Source organism: Leucopleurus acutus, assembly GCF_964270905.1.
Source record: "Leucopleurus acutus genome assembly, chromosome: 13".
In the NCBI taxonomy this organism is placed as follows: Eukaryota; Metazoa; Chordata; class Mammalia; order Artiodactyla; family Delphinidae; genus Leucopleurus; species Leucopleurus acutus.
The window spans coordinates 49,169,906-49,190,324 of NC_139155.1; the positions used below are offsets into that span (position 1 = coordinate 49,169,906).

At 38.2% G+C, this 20,419-nt stretch overlaps 1 protein-coding gene across 1 annotated transcript in view; it reads left to right on the plus strand.

Moving 5' to 3' along the window:
- ZNF521 (zinc finger protein 521) overlaps positions 1 to 20,419 on the plus strand; it is a gene marked incomplete at its 3' end in the record, with an annotated part of 256,271 nt that overhangs the window by 145,985 nt on the left and 89,867 nt on the right. The window contains 1 exon segment of the mRNA XM_082853714.1: positions 2,963 to 3,047. Coding sequence (XP_082709840.1) covers positions 2,963 to 3,047 — 85 coding nt within the window.

Genomic DNA, 20,419 nt, shown 5'->3' on the forward strand with positions numbered 1-20,419 from the left:
GCTGGGAAAAAGTTGTATCCTTGATAATTACATCTATCAGTATCAGAAAACAAAAGAGAACAATCAGGAAATGACAACCCCACTCCCAAGTAGCACATTAAAAAAGGCTAATGAAAAAAAGTCTCTTTTAAAAATTGTACTAAATTAGCATTTCAAGTAAATTGACAACTTAAGCGTTGATAAAGGCCAATCTGGGACCCAAACAATGGAAGTTCTGTTTCTACTTTTATCTGCTTTTAAAAGAAATGATCTCAGTTGACTTTTTTTTTGTTGTTGTCTTCTATGTAGATGGAAGCAGCTGTTCTAAGGGAGGTGACAGTCCTGTACTCTGCACAGGTCAGGGCACCCCTGGAGTATTATGCTTAATTTGGGGTTCTGTTGGTTAAAAGATTGACTTGGAAGAAAGTAACGGGGATAGTGAAAGTTGCTCAAAGCATTTCTTATACCATAACTCTATTTTCAGTCTGAAAAACGGTTCATCATGTCACTGTCATTTTAGACAAGAAGTTCAGCCTGTTCTTTATAGCTACAGAGCCTAGCATTAGGACCAACGGGTGAAAAGTCGATTTGGGCCTAGAATGAGGAAGAATTCCTTCATAACCTCAGCTGTACAGAGCTGCAATGGCCTTACCTCCAAGGGAATGAGCGCCGCAAGGCCAACACTTTCAGAGGTTATAACCACGTTACTTAAAGATGGTGTATGGGGGAGGAGCGGGCAGGCAGGGGTCTTTCAGATATTTTGCAAAGAGCCTATAATTACAATAAGGAATGTTTTAAAAGGTCATTTAATTTTTTTTTTTTTAATTTGAGGGTAAAAATGAATTTTATGCCATGGCTTTAAAAAGAAAACTACAGCACATCCCAATTGATGTATCACTGCTTTGTATTTGGGAAATGTGAGATGTACAGTGAGATGAAGTTTAAGCTGCAGCATTTTAAGACCATGGTATATTGTTTTTGATCACATTAAATTCTTACTCCATCTAGCCCCAAATTTAGGAGCTTGTAGATCAGAATATGATTTTGTTAATAAGAATAGAAAGTAACATTTTGGATGTTGTCTTAAGAGTAGCATTAGTATTTGAATTATCAGTAGTGACAAAAGCATTTTCTTTTAATGATAAAAGAAAACTTATAAACATAGATCTTCAAACGTGTCAGTTCATTTTGAAGGCAATAGTAAGTGCTGGTATTTTATTATTTTGGCTTGTCACGTCATTTTATTCTTTATTATTAGACCAGGAAAAAAAAAAAAAAGCCCTAGTATATTCTGCCAACATATTCATCAGTCATCATTTTTGGAGACAGTTTTCGACATATTGTATGTTTTACTCTGCTAACAAGAGAAAAGACTAGCCATTAAGTTTATGTTTCTTTGTTGTTCAGCAAGGTCACATATCAGGAATAATGCTGGAAGTATGCTAATAAACAATATATAATGTAGGTCATCTGGGAGTAAGAAATATTTTCTAACTAGTTCTAAAGGGAAATATTGTTAAAAAAGGGATAGATGTTATTTATGCAACACATGTTGCTCTATATGTTACCATCAAAAGCATCTTGTAAACAGCTCAGCGCAGTAAATCTTCCTTGGTGATTGTCAGGGTTTTTCAAATCCGTGTTAGATTTAGACCTAGCACACTCAATTCACAGCATGCCTAATGTACAAAGCCTGTTAGATTATATAGAAAACTTCCACTGGAAATATGCCCGCACTGCTGTGTTTTTCAAGGCATTCCATCCTCTGTTTCGGAAGCAAATACTACGTTAAGTGACAGTAATTAAGAAAACTTTACGTTAACAGCATTTACACTTTTGTGCTTAACTTTGATTTTGTTGAGTTCTTTAAAATTAATTGCAATCGACAGACTGATATTTTCTGTTGCTACTGTTTGTAAAACAATTTTATATGACTGCTGATGAAGTGATAATTCTATAAGAATGCCTTAACAAACTGTCATTGATGTGATTTTACAAATGTCATTTTCTCACTTTTGGGAGCGTTTCAGATGGATTATTTCAGAAGGCTTTATTTTGTTTTCCAAGGTGGTTTTTAATTATAAATATCAAGTTTCATCATAAAGGCATTTATGTAACTGTGTTCTGGAAAACTTAAGCAGTACTTTACTTATTGAGTTCATCTAATATGTATGGAGCTGTATAGGGGACACAATAATAAAGATGTGAAATCTTAAAAGCTGCCTTTATCAGAGAGCCTTGCATTTAGAATCAAGAGAGCTTATTTCTCTTCCCAGCTGTGTGGCACTGTGATATCAGGCACATTTTTCTACTTCTCTGGACCTCAGTTTCTTTATTTATGATACAAGAATTATAATAAATCCTGTTCTGTCCACAAGACTTTTGTGTAAAATGATAAAATGGTATTAGAATGTTCAATATGACATGATTTCTTTATAGAAGATATGTATTTAAATGCTAGTACTTAGCAATTTCTGAAACATCATCTAAATTTCATACTTCACCTAAAAATTATCATCTCTAAATCTCTTAGCTACATTTTGTGAATCTTAACTTATTGGCTATTTTACTTTAAAATATCTAGAAACAACACTACAGTTATGTTGGTCAGAATGAAAGTGTGCCCGATCTTCAAAGACATCGGTTTCTGAAACTCAGCCATGTGTTACAGATATTTTTTTAATACCAACTTCTGTTTTTGAGTTTAGGTGTCTTTAAACATATATTATGCCATAACTATGTGCCCTCATTTCTTCCAACTGTTTGCAACTAAAAGCATAGTGTTAGGATCAAGCCATAAGGTCATAGTAAGGACATAGAATTTTGCCCAAGTGGCCTCACAGAAGCTTGGTTAACAACATATATAAGACCAAGGTCTCAAGAAAATGCTGTGAGTAGGTAGGGTTGGGTTTTTTAAAAATTTAAATTAAAATTTTAAAAAATGCATGTGTCTAAGTAATTCTGTTTATGCTTGTTTTCTCAGAAGAAGACCTATCAGTGCATCAAGTGTCAGATGGTTTTCTACAATGAATGGGATATTCAGGTGCATGTTGCAAATCACATGATTGGTGAGTGACACTCTAAACATTATTACCCATAGATTTTTCTCCTCCTTGTGTACATCAGTGCCTATATAATTAAGCAGAGTTAAAGATGAATTAATTGTTCAACCATCAATGGTTTACCTAAGCATGATTGATTTTTTATTACTATTATTAGGCCTGATAAGACATTAGCACATTTTATTTTCTGCAAGGGCTAGTTTAGACTTCTGGAGAGGATTGTGTATCTACTGCCAGTCAAAACACAGGTGATTAACAAATTAAACTTCTAATCATTTTTGCATTATTGAAGACTAACAGGAATGGTTAATGAACTGGATGTTAGCTTTCCATAGAGTTTTAGACAGGTTTTAATTTCAGAAGTTATTATGGTAATGGCAGTGCTGTGTGTTGCTTAAGCATCTGTATCAAAATGTAGAGTGGTGAGTTTTTGTGATAGGGAAACATAAATAATTGAAATTGCCGTAAAATAATTTTATATGTATGGTTTCAACAGCCTGGAAATAATCATTATCATAACGATCACATAAAGAATTCAGTCATCATTTTTTATTCCCCACCAAATTTTACACAGATCTTTGTAAAAGCAGTTTGGGTAAAGATCTCTGAAGTCGCTCTCAGCCACTGTTTTCAGGGATTTTGCGTTTATCACATGGGCTAGAACTAAAAGGATCATTTTTTCACTTACTCATATTGTCCCATTATCCCTTAATTCCTCTGGGGTTACCTCCTATGTTTTTAATTTGATAAGCACTTAGTAATAACACTAAGAATTTTACCAGCCAATTAAACTTTATCAAGCAGATCTTTTTCTACTAGTAAAATGGTAATTGCTATTACTTTATACTATTTTTGTCATTCATTTGTGTTTTTACACTATGAGAGTTTTTTCTTTCCTACTCCTTTCATGGTGTTTTATAATACTGTAAATAATTGTGATATAGTATTTTAAAAGTCTGATCAACCTCATGGTCTCCTACTATCAAACTCTAAGAAAGGAAAGAAAATTCAACATTTTAGACTCTGAACTCATTTTCAGGGGTAAACAAGTTTTATCATACACTAATCAGCTGCATTCTGAGAACGTACAGTGGAAGGGTTGCTCCAACTATAGTTACCGATCCTTAAAACCAGCTATAACAAAACTTCTAATGCTCTTGTAGATATTAATGAAAATGAAGTCAAAAGTATGTTGGAAACTGTATTAATGGGTTTTCGGTAGGATTTGCTGTATAGTTTTCAAATGATGGTCTTTAGGAGGATTATGGTTTATAAAAGACTAACTGCTTAATTATGCAAAATGCAACATATCCCTAAGAGCTAAAATATTGGTCTAAAATATTGGTCACTTTATCTCTGTATTTTCCAGATTTAAGTACTAATATTATTAGTGATTTTCTTATACATTAAATGGCCTATTCTTATACATTAAATGTGCCAGAATAACACTGACAGTTTTACTGAGTGTTTAGAAGATAATGACAATGTGTAAGAGAGATTGAAATGTTTCTTCTATTTTCCTTTCTATTTTGGATTCCAAAAAAATACTCTATATAAACTTTCAAAATGGACTTGGTGTGGGGGGCGGCATGGGTTAGAAAAAATGAATTCTTCTCTCCAGATAACGAGTGTTATTATTAACGAGTGTTAATATCTTCCATCTCTTTATTTCTTGAGTAGAGTTTACTGGTGAGAGTCGGTAATGGTTCTACTTTATGCTACAGTTTTACATGGGCTTTAGTGAGAATATTTCTTGGAAGTTTGCAGCCTGTGGAAAAGTTAGTGAATCGTTGTGCTTCTGATTAGTTTTATTCTGTGTAAACATGTTTCTGGTTCTGGATTTATTATTTATCCCAGGGCCCAGGTGAACAAATGGAATATATTTTCAACCCAGTATTAATGTTCTCTTGCACACGTAGAATCTGAATGGAATGTTGAGCGTGAGAGGAATTTTTGATTTGAGTATCATTTGTCCAAAGCGTTCATTGGTTTGTCCTGGTCCTTTTTCTAAATTGCTTTATACCTTTCCCTTAGTATTTCTCTTAATATTCCTTGCATCATTAGTGCTTTCCCAAAGCTTTCCCCCCTCTACCTTATGGTGGATTAATATGACACTCATCTCCTCTTGGGAGCTGAGCGTTTAACAATTCACCTTCCATCAGAGAAGCAAATTCTATTCCTTTTCACAGAGGGCCTACTTAGTTAATATTCATGCTTTTTTAATAATAAAATATGTAATTCTCTTGCACTTGAGGCCCAAACAAATGAATAGTATCCATTTAATTGTTACATCTGTTGACCATGCATCCAAGTCCCTACACTTCCTCCACAATGTTAATATCTAGAGAGAGAGAATGTGTAAGGGGAGGATGTCACAAAGGCTAAGATATCCCTTTTTAAAATCCCAGTGTGATGCTTAGTTTTTCAGATGAGGCAGGCAGCATGATTTTGTTGGCTAAAATACCTCCGTTGAGGGTAGGTATTTTTAGGTTGTGTATCTTTGTATGTTATTTGTCTAATCAAAAATAATCTCAACCAGACATTTAGCAGGGAAGAGAGATTAGAGGCTATCTGAAAAGCCTCTTACTCTTTTTGTTAAGAGGGTCTATAGTGTTTTTACAGATTTTGTTTTCCATTTCAGTCAGTCTGCGGAAAGATTATGTCACCTGATGGAAAACAAGGTCTGCAGATGACTCAGTGAGGTGTAACTTTAAATCCCTTCTTTGACCAAGTCATTTGCATTTGCTTCTACGTAGCCCACGTATTTTAATGCAATTTCAATGTCAGGGAACCTCCACGCTTCTTTCTGGATATGCTAGTCTCAGGCTTTTGGCCAGGGACATTTGTGAAAGGAAAACCATCAGTGTTTCTACCAGGTATACACTGGAGATGCTCTGCATAAGTGCCATTTTGCAGCTAGGTGTGAACACATGGTTTGAGTTGCAGGAATAATTACTCAATAAAAATGCATTCGGGATTTGACTTATGTCTATTAAGGAAAAAAAGAAAACCTCAGTCTGGATTGCATTTTGACACAGTTTCAGTAAGAAATCAGACCAGTGGCTATTTAGGTTTCTCTTCTCTTCTTCTTTACACACACACACACACACACACACACACACACACACACACACACACAAAGAGCTACGAAACATTTTAACAGCTTTCCTGGGGAAAAGATTTCCCTCTTTTAAAGTCTGCACAGATGAGAAATTTTTTCTTGTCTTCCTTTGTTCCTTTCACATAGTTTACATTGGCTTTTGACCTGAAAATACAGAAAGGAGCCATTGTGCACTGTGTCCTTTAACTCATTATTCACTTGTCTCTTCTTATCAGCCCAGTAAATATTTATTGTTTTTTCTCCTCTTTGAGATTTCTGTTATTATTATTATCATTGTTGTTATTATTATTTGGTATGGATTAGCACAGATCGTGATGGGACCAGAGACTATAAATGTGTTTAACCCAGGAAAGGGATTGCCTCATATAAAATTATGAGGCTCAACAGCAGTAGAGCAAATTTGTAAGTGCTCTGAATAAAGGGTTGTTAAGCATGCGACGATACAAAGAGATGACATTGCCAAGAACTATTTATGAGAAGCTTAATTTTTTCACTCTGATAATTCTTGACCAATAGTTACCAGCCTCTAATTATCTATTTTAGTTAGAAAGAAATTTCGATCACTATGGAGGTTGGCATTGCAACTAGCGCATAAATCCCCAAAGAGACCAGTGTGTTCCAAACAGCCACAGACAACTGTCTCATGAAACAGAGGGAGCAAATTGCGAGCGGCTGGTGGTAGACAACCGGCAGTAAGCTCACCATCGAAGGCCAGTTAGCTTGACAAAGAAATGATCAAAGGGGAGAAATACCATTATCCTTGGAATTGATGGCTACCGTCATGGCCTTTGGAGGACAAGTGGTCATTATATAGCTATGGCTATTTCCAGCCCTTGCTTTCATAGTTCTCATATGGAGAATATGAAGGGAATGAATATAAACCATTTACCTAAGAATTGTTGTTAAAAATTGACTTAGAGATGATTACTTACTAAGTTTTTTTCCCTGTTTTTCATCTGATCAGAAAGACGAGTGATGTAATAGCAAAATCGTATCTAAGGTGGCAGAGTACACTCTTTTGCGAAAAAATAGGAAAATCCACAAATAGTCATTAACAAACATGTCCCAGATCAAGGGCGATGCTTAGAGTATTTGGATGGAGCAAACGTATTTATCTTTTAGAAAAGCAAAGCTAGAATTTGGGGCTATGAATGACAACTAATACGAAAACACAGATGCATAGGTATTAACTATTTTTATTCAAATCTCTAATACTCAGTGCTTTATGGATAGTTACAATTTTTTTTTTTTTGCGGTACGCGGGCCTCTCACTGTTGTGCCCTCTCCCATTGTGGAGCACAGGCTCCGGACGCGCAGGCTCAGCGGCCATGGCTCATGGGCCCAGCCACTCCGCGGCATGTGGGATCTTCCCGGACCGGGGCACGAACCCGTGTCCCCTGCATCGGCAGGCGGACTCTCAACCACTGTGCCACCAGGGAAGCCCGATAGTTACAATTTTTAAAAGATCATGAAAAGATTCAAGCTTTCCACAGTGCACGTGGGAAGATATCTACCCATGTATTATGTTACACATGCTATGAAGGACTGATATCAAGACAAAAGGAATGCATAGGCCAGTTTTGTACAGTGTGGTGGAATTTTAGTCTGTGCTTGTGGCAGGTGACATCCGTATGTTCTGCAATTTGTTTGGTGCCCAGGGTCACAAATGGCATTTCCATTTCTTTAGTGGATGGTGCGCTACGTACTAATCTTCATTATAGTTCTGTGACATTCAGCATCACCTCTGAAACATGTCAGCTTGAGTGCTCTTGCTTTAGAATAGACTAAAACCAATATTTTGAGGCCTATAATAGTTTTGGATTTTATGTGTCTGAAGGGGAAATATCCAAAGATATGGATCTCTGCATAGGGAGAAAAAGAGCCATGTTGCACTTTACACTCTCAGCTTTCATTGGCTGCTTTTTTAAAAAAAATGCATAGAATGAATCTACAATAGTGCATATATGTGTGGGTGTATAGATATGTGTCCACCTGCACTGTCCAAAGAAGCTCCACGTCCTTAGGTTCTCTGGAGTTTACGTGAATTCTAAATGAGAAGACTATTGAATTTTTTTTTTAAGTCATCTTCAGTTGATTGCTTACAAAACTCGGGGAAGTAAGAAACAAGCATTTGGTGTTAAATATGTTGAAATACTGGCTTGTTTCATCTGGAGCTGAATTAAAAAAGATGAAATCTGGGCAGTTTAATGGTAACAGAAAGCTACCCTCATGTGGGCAATGCTGGCTTATTTGAAAAGCCCATAAAGGGTTTCTACATGGACCATACAAAAGGGATACTTTCTCTTTAATAGCCATCTGTACAGGAGAGATGAGAAGTGGGCCAGGTCATCTCTCCTCAGCTGTCATGATATTAACGTAGGTAATGGAGCAAGGTCCGCGTTCTGCTGGGTGTTGTTTTTTATAGATGTTCATCGATTTACACAGATAATTCTATTTATTTCTTAGAGTTGGTCCAAGTGAACCAGGCAGAATAACAAACACCAAAGCATTTCAAATGACTTTATCTTTGTTTGCCACGTAACTTTTGTCTGAAAAATGGTGTCACACCTACCGTGCAGATGGCTGCATGATTTGTAAGGCAGCCAAAACATTTAAACAAATGTGTGATGTGGGGATAGATTAAATAAAGGATAAAATGGAGTGTGGGCCACAAATTCTAATAATCAGATGATTTTAAGTTGTATGAAGTGTGGAGTGATGGTCACAGTGACAGCAAGGAAGCTTGCCAGTGACAGCAAGGTGCCTCACAGCTCTCAGGATGGCTCCTGTGGCCTGGTAGGCCTCAGTTTGAGAACCGCACATTTGCTGTACAGCTGACAGCTCTGTATGGGGACATCAGATAAAACGTATGTAAAATGAAGTGTTATTGCTTCGTATGAAATTGTTCAGAGAGGGAATTTGCAGACAGTAACTGAAAACAGAATTTATGGTACCAGTGAAGCAGACTGTAAATATGAAGAGGGTTTAATTATCTGCACAATTTAACAAAAATTCAAGACGTATTCAGAAAGGACATACGCAGGCATAAATAGAAAACATAGCTACACTGTTTACCAAGTGCAAAGTGGTGCCACAGGAAATTATCAAGCTCCGCTACCGTGAGCCTTTCTAAAAACAAAGACAATTTAATATGAAAGCAAAAGGATCTTTTCAAAGAAAAAAAAAATCTGTTTGGAATAAGATACAGTTTTCAAGAGCTCATCCTGATTATTTGGATTCTTATTTCGGAAGCAGCTTTTCAAAGAGATCTTTGAGCCTCTCTATTATTTCAGTGTTAAGCTTTTAAAAGACAAATCAGGATGTTTATCCTTGTTTACGTGTTTTAGCCTGCACCTAGCAGCTTTGATTTACAAGAGTAAAAATACTTGCAGTTAGTGGAGTTTCTGATTTACAAGCGCCTAAGAAAGCCTCTTAGACATTTCTCCTGATGCTAATTTTCTGTGAGCCTGGGGGTTTTCACTGAGCCCACTGACAGATGGAAGATACAGTTTCTTGTTACTTTTTAGAACACATCGTCCTAAAAGAGACCTCAGAAGAACGTTGTTCCCAAGAAGAATTACGGGATGCCAGCCTTCCTTCCTAAGCTCCATACAGAGACGCTGGGCAGAGTCTGTGGCAGATAGAAGGTTCCATGTGACTGTCAGAGAGACGTTGGTAGGGCTTCTGGCTCTGTTTTTGTCCTCTCCTTTGACTTGCAGTAGAATATGCCACGGGCATATCCGTTTCCACTCACCAGTTTGATATGTTGTTTATCAAGTGTGGGTGTCTGTTTCTGCATGAAGTTTGCAAAACATCTCTCAATGGAGGGCAGGGAAAGTCATCAGCAAAAGATAAAGAGACGCATCCCCGCCCACACACAGGCCCACATACGCATAGGCATCGTGACCTATTTCCACAGGATCGGCTCAGACACATAAAAAGAAAAGGTCTCGGATGACCTATTTCCATAGGTTATTTCCTACCTGGGGGGGCCAATCATAGCAGTAAACAAAGGAAAGGGAGCCAATATGGAGAGTAGGCGTTGAACTTCAGCTGCTCATATTGTTGCATTTGGTGAGCTGATAGGGCTTCCTAGGTCACCTTTAGAATTATGCCTATGACAGCAGTAGCTACCTGCCAAGATTGCAAGGTATCTCACGGCTCTCAGGATGGCGCCTGTGGCCCAGCAGGCCTCAGTTGGAGGGGTACACATTTGCTGTACAGCTGGCGGCTCTGTATGGGGCAGCCGTGTGGGCTGTTAGGGAGCTGGAAAGGAGACAAGCATGAAATTTCTTCTAACCCCAACTCTGTTTTTCTGTACTGTTGGCTGCTTCTCAGTTCCTTGACAAAAAAACCAATCAGGCACCCTTTAATCCGCCTGTGATTACCACTGGTATAAAAAGAGAAGCATAATGAGGAAAAATGCCTCGTTTTGTTGCCTTCAAAAGCCAACAAATTGGAGTTAACTTGACAGGAAGTGGCTTAATAATTAGATTATTTATTTATTCCTGACACATATCCCCCTGTTACTAGTCTCAGGAGACCCTGTAGATGGTACGATTTTCAAGCTGCCATTACTTCGCTGTCTTCTGTGAACAAAGAAGCTACTGTCTATCAGTCAATTAAATGCACTCTTTAAGCAGAGGCTTCGAAGTCCTCAATGGAGAGAGCCCTGGGACGCTGTGGCTGATGATTCCTTTCTCTGTACTGTACATCACACTCTCAACTACGGTCCCCACAGAGATGGAATAAAGTCAGGCATTGAAATATCACTTGTTGATTTGTTTGCTAATGAAGAGCCATTGAAATGTTTGTGTATTTCTATGGCAAAATTGTTGATAAAAGGGCTGACATGCCTGTGTATCTTGGTTCATCTGCCGTGAGTGCTTATTTAAGAATTATTAAAATTAAATTCAACAAAGAACAGAAATGTTTTAAAAACCCGGAGATAACAGGAGTTTTCTTAACTATTTTCATCAAATGAAGTGACTAAAGGCAGGAAAAACAGAGATGGCATCATTTCAGTCCCTTGCTTCCGTTGCATCCATCCAAACGCCTTGTCTTCTCTGACTTAAAAATGTCATTTAAAAAAAAAATTATTGGAGTATAGTTGATTTACAAGGTTGTGTTAGTTTCAGGTGTACAGCAAAGTGAATTAGCTATACATATACATATATCCCCTCTTTTTTTTTAAATTCTTTTCCCATATAGGCCATTACGGAGTGTTGAGTAGAGTTCCCTGTGCTGTACAGTAGGTTCTTATTAGTTATCTGTTTTGTATATAGTAGTGTATATATGAAAATGTAAGTTTTTTTCAGAGAATCTGGGGGGCACACCTTTTAAGTTGGAAAAGATACGAGAATTTCTTTGTGAGGATACTGTATTTGGAAATTTTTATAAGATGAGTAGCATTTTGGTAGCAATTTCTCTAACTCAGTGAAATAGGTACAGAAGTTTTTCTAGGGAGCTTAGTGGGGCCTTTTACAACCTAACTAGGAGAACATCTGTGACACATCAGACACAATCTCACAGCCCCGTGGATTTTAGAGAAATATGACTTTCCTTTTCTCTATGTTCCTCTTTCTGTTTCCTTTTCCTCTTTTTCCATTTTCTTTGCTCAGCATTACTTTATTTCCATCTAAGTGGTGGTGACTTTTCAACCACCACTTAGTGAGGGTTTTTATCCCTCAATATATTCATCACCTTCTTACTACTTCCTGTTTACTATGTACAAAAGCATGCCCTTGCTGGGTCTCTCTGGCTCCCATTAATTGGTTTTTATTTTAAGAGTACATCTGTTGTTAGGTTGGAGGGCTACAGTCTGCTTAGGCTGAAAGACTCAGATAATATTATGACAGCTCTCTGGTGAAATATTTAGCTATGCCTCTGCCATTTAAAGGAAAAGAATTTGGAATTTAAACGAAGGCCGCCGAACACTGAAAAGTGTCCCCTCTTCTTTGCATCAGGCTTCGTAACTGTAATCAAGGCTTTAACTATAGTGTTCGCGATTACCTGACAACAGGCTGTAAAGAATTAATTCAGGCCCACCATCAAATGGCCATATTCTTTATTTCTATCCTGTTATTCCAAGTCATTCTGTTAGAAAAAGCTTAGATACTCGGAGGTGTTCTATAATAGAAAATGAATTCGAAACCCTTTCATTAATTGGTGATTAATATATTTCAGGATTAGTTTAAGCAGGGCCCTACCTCCTGCCCAGTCAAGTATGTTCTGGTTAATATCCAATTACCTGCACCTTCATAGTTATTATGTCTTAATATTTCGGATATGATAACCAGAAACTTGAGAGTCATGCTAATGAGGATCATAGAACAAGAATTAACCAATGACATACTCAATGATCCTTAGTGAGGAAAGAATCTCTTTTTTCGCCTTAACACATTGCTTCAGCATCTTCTGGGCACTGACTGAAAAGTAAGACTTTGAACTACAGCCAGTCCAGAATGGGAGAAGCGAATCGTGTTCTTCTTTTGCATAATAGTAACCTGAATGTGCCGTATTAAAGTTCACCTAAGAACATGGTTTAAGTTCATTTTATGAAGACTCAGAATAGGAAACAGAGTGCCAGTTTCTATTTCCCAAACAGGAAACATCATATCCTTTATCTTTTCCTTCTAACAAAGCTAAAAGTTGTTACCTCTTCAAAGGATGTTTTAATTCAGATGAATTTGGAATACCTTTAATAGTTCACTAAGGAAACACCTTTCCCTGCTACCTTTTATCGTCTTTCCACCCCCCACCCATGTATCAGGATGCTGTACACATGTTACATCTCTATTTATTTTTTTTACAGGTAATTTCACTTTTGTACAATCTGACTTGGCTCCCCGAGCACTGCCTTCTAGGGTGGTGTGTGCGGCATCAAACCACATAGCTTTCAAGAGTGCACGTTGTACGTTGCCCCTTTATATGCTGTATTGTAATGAAGCCGCATCAGTAACTTGCAGTGAAGGGTGATTGTTGCATGGGGATGACTACTACACCTCGGGGTCCATTTGCAACAGATTATTCTTTTTATTGTTGTTATTACTTCCCATCTCCTTTATTCTCTTGCCACTGAACTTGCTCTTGGCCACTGGTGCAGGTGCAACCGCAGAGGGCATCTTAAGGAACATTGCAGGCAGCATTTTTTCTCTTAGGCACATACCAATCACCATTCAGTTCCAAACCCAGATACCCTGGGTGGCTTGGTGGGCCTTTATTGATCCTCCTTTACTCTGTGGACTTCGTTTGTAATGTTTCCCATCTTCGTCTCCTCAGAAGAACAAATTTACTGTGAATAAAAGTGACCCATTTCTTTTCCCACGTTTCGTCTAGATGTAATAAATTTGTCGTCAGGATGATCAACTCATTTGTCCCTTCCCCCAAAGAGATTTAATAATTTATAAAGGGGGCTTAAATAGGATTGCTGTTTAAGGAAAAGATTTGTATTTTCCATATCTTCTTGGGCTTCTTTAAAACATAGAATAGGGCTTCCCTGGTGGCGCAGTGGTTGAGAGTCCGCCTGCCGATGCAGGGGACGCGGGTTCGTGCCCCGGTCCGGGAAGATCCCACGTGCCGCGGAGCGGCTGGGCCCCTGAGCCATGGCCGCTGAGCCTGCGCGACCGGAGCCTGTGCTCCGCAACGGGAGAGGCCACAACAGTGAGAGGCCCACGTACCGCCAAAAACAAAACAAAACAAAACAAAACATAAAGTTATTATGAGCGTTGTACATAGTAGTAATGTCTCTACAAAATAGCCTGTTTCCTGCCCCCAACCGACTGCTGTCACTCAGTAACTAATAAAAAAAATAGTGTGAATTTAAGTCAAGGATCCTGTGTTCTATTAAACAGAGTTATGAACAAGGTTTTAGCCTGGGTATAATTATATGCGAATTCTAATCCCTTTGTTGTCATAATTTTAGTACCTGTGTCCATTTGTTTTTCCAAATGGTTAGGTCAGCTGTTGTTCTGTTTTTCTTTTTCTAAGGCTGAGCTGCTGTGCAGCATTCAAACTAAAATGTAGAATTAGAGCTGACACACCTTCAATTGAACTATCAAGTCTTTTAAAACTGCTTGGCCGGTGACGCCAGGCCCGCGCTGTTCAAGTGTACACACTTCCGATTGTGGGCCAAGGAGCATTGATTTTTAGCTGTCATTTCTAGTGCACATACTGTAGAATTGAAATTTAAACCTTAATCCACTCAGTAATGCAATTAATTTTTAATGTGCAGTAATACTAATTGAAATAGCCTGAATTTAGTAAGTCACCACAAGACATTTTCTAAAGCAAGAGTCTCCACTGAGAACAGGGGAGGGCAGATAATCATTGTTACAGTGTTTACAGGATAAACGCTCACTCTGCAGGCCTCCAGTGTTAAGGGGGTGTTCTTTAAATTAGACTATAGTGTATCTCTTTGTGAATAGAAATATGTTTTCAGAGAAAATTCCTACTTTCTAGCCACTGCAACAGGCTACAGAATTTCTGATTAACTTTTTTTTTAAAAAAAGCATAGTTTTAGTTAAAAATATCTTAACAGACTAAATGCAAAATTGTATTAACCCGTTCTTCTAAAAAATGCAATTATGAATAGTTGCAAATGAAATTACCTGCCATCAATGTCATGGTCAAAAGCAACGTCACAATGGGTAATCTCATTATATGATGTGTATTTGAGATACTATTTCCAGATTCGATGAATACATGTATTTTATCAGCTGTCTATAAATCTGTTGCCTTGTTTTGGTGTATTTATATTCCTGTGAACCAAAAACACCCCCTACTTTCTTTTATTTTAAACAGTGTTCCTTGGCATGCTCTTTCAAAATAGCCTTTCAAATGTTTTGTGAGGTTTTTTTTTTTCCCTAGGCCAGAGCAAAGCAAATTTTGCACAGTAAAACCAAGTAGGTTTCCAATCATTTCTACACTAAAAAGGTTCTCTAACCACATTTATCTGCTAGTAAATGAGGACTTTTTAAAATGCATCAGTTCTGCTGATGAATGGGCTTGCAGAGTGTTCAAAATGAGCAGAAGCATTAAGTTTTAGAAAAAAGGCAAGCACTGTATATCATGTTTTCATGGCTCTCACATTATAGTATTTAATAAGCTGATGGTGCTGTTAAATATTTAGTAAAGGTTCCCTCATAACCCTGCCTTCTATTCAAATGGGATTTGAAGACATTTTTGCAGCATATGAGTAAAAATGATGTGACAGAACTTGAGGCAGTTATAGCGTGGCATATTATCTAAATGAAGTGTGGGTAACACGGTACAAATGAGTTCAGCAGATTCACACCTAAAAAGATACCTAAATCAGTTCCCATTCTTTGGATTAAGAGTTCGAACTGGCTTTCATTTTGTCACTGTTAAGTCAAAGTGCTGTTGGGATTATTTACGTAGAATCTTAAAATGATATTATAGCATACTTTTTAAAAAGGAGGCTCTTATATTGTAATGATTTTGAGCCATCCTAGTATCAGTTGAGCTTTAAAATAGACATTTTTTTCTTTTTCACTAAACAGAGAGAGAGGAAGAAAAAGAGATGAGGAAAAGTCAACTTACAGTTTATTACGAGCATATTATGAAATCCAACTGGGGTATAGTAAGTGAAGTCTATACAGCATCCGTTTGGGGTATGCTAGGCAAACACCGAATCTTAGACACATACTGCTGATATAATGCATAATGAATCACCTTTATCAATTTCTTCTTCTAACATTTGATGGTTATTATCCAAATAACAATAATTGTTCTTTTAATCTGGAGTGAAAATTGGTTTCCAGGATCCTTAGCGCACTATTGCCAGTAAATAATGCTGCTGACATCATGACTGTTATCATGTTGGTGGCTTAGAATTCACATGTCAACCTTTCAGTGCTTAAGCGTATGATGAGTTTTGAAAGTATAAAGTTAAAGGCTGTATGTAGTTTGTCTTGTATGTGAAGCATTTGGTTCTTCTAGGAGCCTGTTTGCTCAATTCTAATTTTCATCCTGTTTTATATGCAGCCAGTGACCACAGTATTCATTCAAACTGCAGAGAGACACATCTCATCTGCAAAGCATGGCTTCCTGATCTTATGTGCTATTTGTATACTCATAAGAAGAAACATAGGATTCACGTGACTGGGGGGAAACACATTTCTTTTTCGAATTATATATGTCACGTGTATGTTCATATCAAGAATTTCATAATGAAGAATGGATAAAGGAGATAGCTTTAGGTATACATGAAGCAGAGGGGTAGGAAAGGGATGCGGGATTCATCTAGAGGTGTGTTTAATATTCAATGCTTGATGTATGTTGACCCCAGGTTACAAGAGTAGAAAATCCCATTTTCCGGCTTGTTTCAAATGTAGTAAAAATGCTGCTTCAGTTGCTTTATGCTACTCACATTGGGAAAGGTGCTTATACTGTGATAATTATCATCAAGGAATATTAATGCGTTCAGCATTTGTAACCCAAAAACTCATTATAGCTTAAGCTGTGCATCATCTGTGAAGAGAGAACTTTGCCAGAATTCGCTCTTCACAGGGGTTGCCTCCTGCTTGCTGGAGTGGCCAGAGTACTGCAAGAGGTCACTTAGGCTATTTTTGAAAGCTGAGGTTTTGCAGTTTTTGAATCGCTACCTTCTACCTAAAAAGCTTTATTGTTCTTGCCACAAAATGTCCTCCTTCTAAATGAATGTAGAGTGAAGTGCAAATAATAATAAAATAAGAGAACTGTGTCTTGTCATGTAGAATCCAAGAGGGTCGGCACATAGATTCCATACCAAGATAATTGAAGTATTGGTGTCTTTCCTTCTGTCACTGAGCAAAGGGATTCATTTACACCAGTTTCCTTAATGCAGGTGCCCTTGGGTTTCAGATAGAAATGCCCCCACTGGGGCTCCACTTCACAGCCCTCTGGCTGGAAATTGTGTAAATAAGACTGCAGGGTCACCCTTCCTTTTTCGGCAGCAGTGTCCTTAATTAGTCTGTGACAGTCTTGCACATGAGCCTGCCCTGTTCCTGGGATCCTTTCTCACACATCCAAGACATCTGTGATGCGTACATAGGTGTTTTTGTATGTGTGTTTAAAATTATTCCAGGAGGTGCATATACTCACGTGATGGGAAGGAACATCTCTGGGTGTGCCCAGAATCCTATAACTTAATCTGATCAAAAGATCTGGCTAGGTAGCTCCCTTGTAAATTGTAAGTGGTTAGTTTCAGAAGAACATTGTGCCCTCACCTGAGGTGGGCAGCTTGTTGAAAAGGGAGCTGTGTGCCTGGGATATTTTTATGTGATTAAATCCCATTATTTTTCTCCCACTGATCCCTTGCTTGTCATTTCCCACAAGCAACATTGCTCCCTGCTGCATGTTATGGTTTGTGTTGGGCCAGGCAGAGAACACTAATACTCCGTTCTATCAGGCTGTCTGGCTTTGCAGGACTGCTGTGTTTCTGAGGTCAAGTTGTGAACCTGGCCTTGCTCCTGGGAGGACTAGAAAAATATGTTTCATAACTTCCCGTAGACCTATGCGGAGAGTAAGAAGGAAAACCGTGAAGCCCATAGGCTCAGTTTAGATGAGCTGTGAGGTTGGAATTCATCAAGCAGGAAAGCTCACTGTTGTTTAGGAAGCTTCCTTACCGTGAGGGGTCATGGCCATCGGTGCCCGGTCAGTCATAGCTGAGGGCATTGAGGGACGGAGTAATCATTCAGATAGCCCAGCAGGCACAGACACACAAGTTGATAATCAGGAATCAACTTGCTGGAATAAAAACTTACTTCCCTTTTAAAGTTACTTCCATGCAGGGTTATTGATAGAATGAGTACCTGAATTCAGTTATGATATTGTATCCTTATTCCACTGGAGGCAATTTGGTTTTTTTTGTTTCTGTTTGTTTGATTTTTGAATGGGACAGAATCTTTGTTTTATACACTGGAGCACTAATGCCACAAAATGAATGAATGTCCTGAACTAGAGACCTATTCTCAGTAGAGTTGGGCAGGGATGCTGACAGTCTAGCTGAGAGATGCAATGGTGGCAGATCTTCTGTGAGGATGTAAACTTAATAATCTTTATGAATTTTGAGCAACTCATAACTCTACTTCCTCACCCAAAGAAGCATTATGAAAAGATTGCTTCTAAATCCTTCAGACATTCTCTGCACTTGTGATAGATGCCATCCTCCTTACCTCGAGGCGTTGGAAATGAATGTGGTGGGGTTTTTTTGTTTTTTGTTTTTTGCAAGAGTTTAAAACGTATACTTTAAAAGGAGCAAATTGCATTTTCATGTTTAAGTTCGTTATTTGCACTTGATGTGGTAAGATCCAAATGTGAAGAATTGCTTTTGACGCTATTTCTGTGTCTGCTGCATCCTAGGATCCTCGCATTATTATGCTGAAGTGCACCATCGCATGGAATAAATGTGATGTTGGAAACCTGGCAATATCATAAGATCGCATTCTATGTCCAGGCTGTTTCGGTTAGTTGTAACTTCTTCAGTTATTGAAACAGCTTAATTTAACTTAGTAATGACACAGTCGATAAAATTGTGTGCAAGTATATGTGTCTTTTATGAAAAAATTATAATCTTCCAAGTTGTATCGGTTTGTTTAGAGGCAAAAAAACTTTTCTCTCTTAATGAAAAGGTCATTTTAACTTTCTTTAAAGGCCTGTTTTACCTAATCTGTGTCTTGAACTCTCACGTGTTATGTTATGAACTAAAAGTACATTCGTTTCAAAGGTCTTAAATTATATGGCTGATTTCTGAATTCCAATTCAAATTTTCTGTCAGTAACTATAGTTTTCTACTTTTTTAATGGCCTTTCTTTAAAATAATTTTTTATAGTTTGTGTATTTAAGTGTGTGTGTGTGTGTGTGTGTGTGTGTGTGTGTGTGTACGTACACATGCACACATATCTGTATGTAGAACTGCTGGCAACCCTTTTCACCAAAGACCTACTGGTGCACCACTCCCTGGGTTGTGTTTAACCTGTTTCCAGCAGCTCAGAGAGATGGTATAAAAGTGAAATGAGGGCTTCCCTGGTGGCGCAGTGGTTGAGAGTCCGCCTGCCGATGCAGGGGACGCGGGTTCGTGCCCCGGTCCGGGAGGATCCCACATGCCGCGGAGCGGCTGGGCCCGTGAGCCATGGCCGCTGAGCCTGCGCGTCCAGAGCCTGTGCTCTGCAACGGGAGAGGCCACAGCAGTGAGAGGCCTGCGTACCGCAAAAAAAAAAAAAAAGTGAAATGAAAACCATGGAGCTTATATTGGAGTCTGATGTTTGAAACAGAGATATTAGAAAAGGATGTTTTTTGGCTTGGCTCCCTTTTTAGATGTAAATGCTGCTTCATTAGGACTTGGAAGAGTTTCCTGTGGTTAAATTTAATCAAATGGCTTGGAATAACAACCTTGTATGCTCAAAATTCCAGGACAGTTCTGTACATGAAACATGATTTTCCTCAATTTAAAACACACACACACACATACATACGCACACACACACATACACATCACTACCAACACCAACAACTGGTTTGTGAAATGCTGTATGGTACTATCTCAAACCAAATTCCTACTCCCTGTCAGTAGTGGATTGATAAATGATCACATATAGAAGTGTAAATCATAAGAAAAACATTTCAAAGGGTCTGGGGCTTATTTTTGGTATGGACCAAAAATTAAGCAAGCACGTTGAGTTTTAAGTGCACTCAATAGTGCCCTCAAATAGATTTCGATCATTTATTCTTCAGGCTGTGACATGAGGTTGCGTCATTCTTCCCATTATACAGATGAGGAAATCAAGGCTTAAGCATCTGACCCCAACATACAGGGCCAGCTGGTATGCATAGTATAAGAAGACAAACACACTTTCTTGATGCCTCTATATCACTTTCAAGAGACGCAATAGTAATCTCTCCCCGTATTCACAAGTTGTCCGATTTGGGAGCCTCGGTTGAGGTGTTTTTAGTGATTCCTTTGTGATCATTGCATCAAAGCCTGATGCTGATGCCATTTGCTAGGCAACAAGTTTAACTGATTTTGACAAAATTTATATTTCCATTAAAAGCAGTAACTTAGGACTTAGCCAGGTTATTCTTTTTACTTAAGCCAAACTACTTTGAAAGAGCTAAGTATATTTCTGCTTCAGAATTCTTTGGAAATTGTGGGAAATAGGTAATGAAATGACAAAAGTGGGTAAGTTCAGTGTAAAGAGACATGAGCATAGGGCATACTGACCTATGAAAGTGCAGCGTAGGAATGCTCATGGTTCTG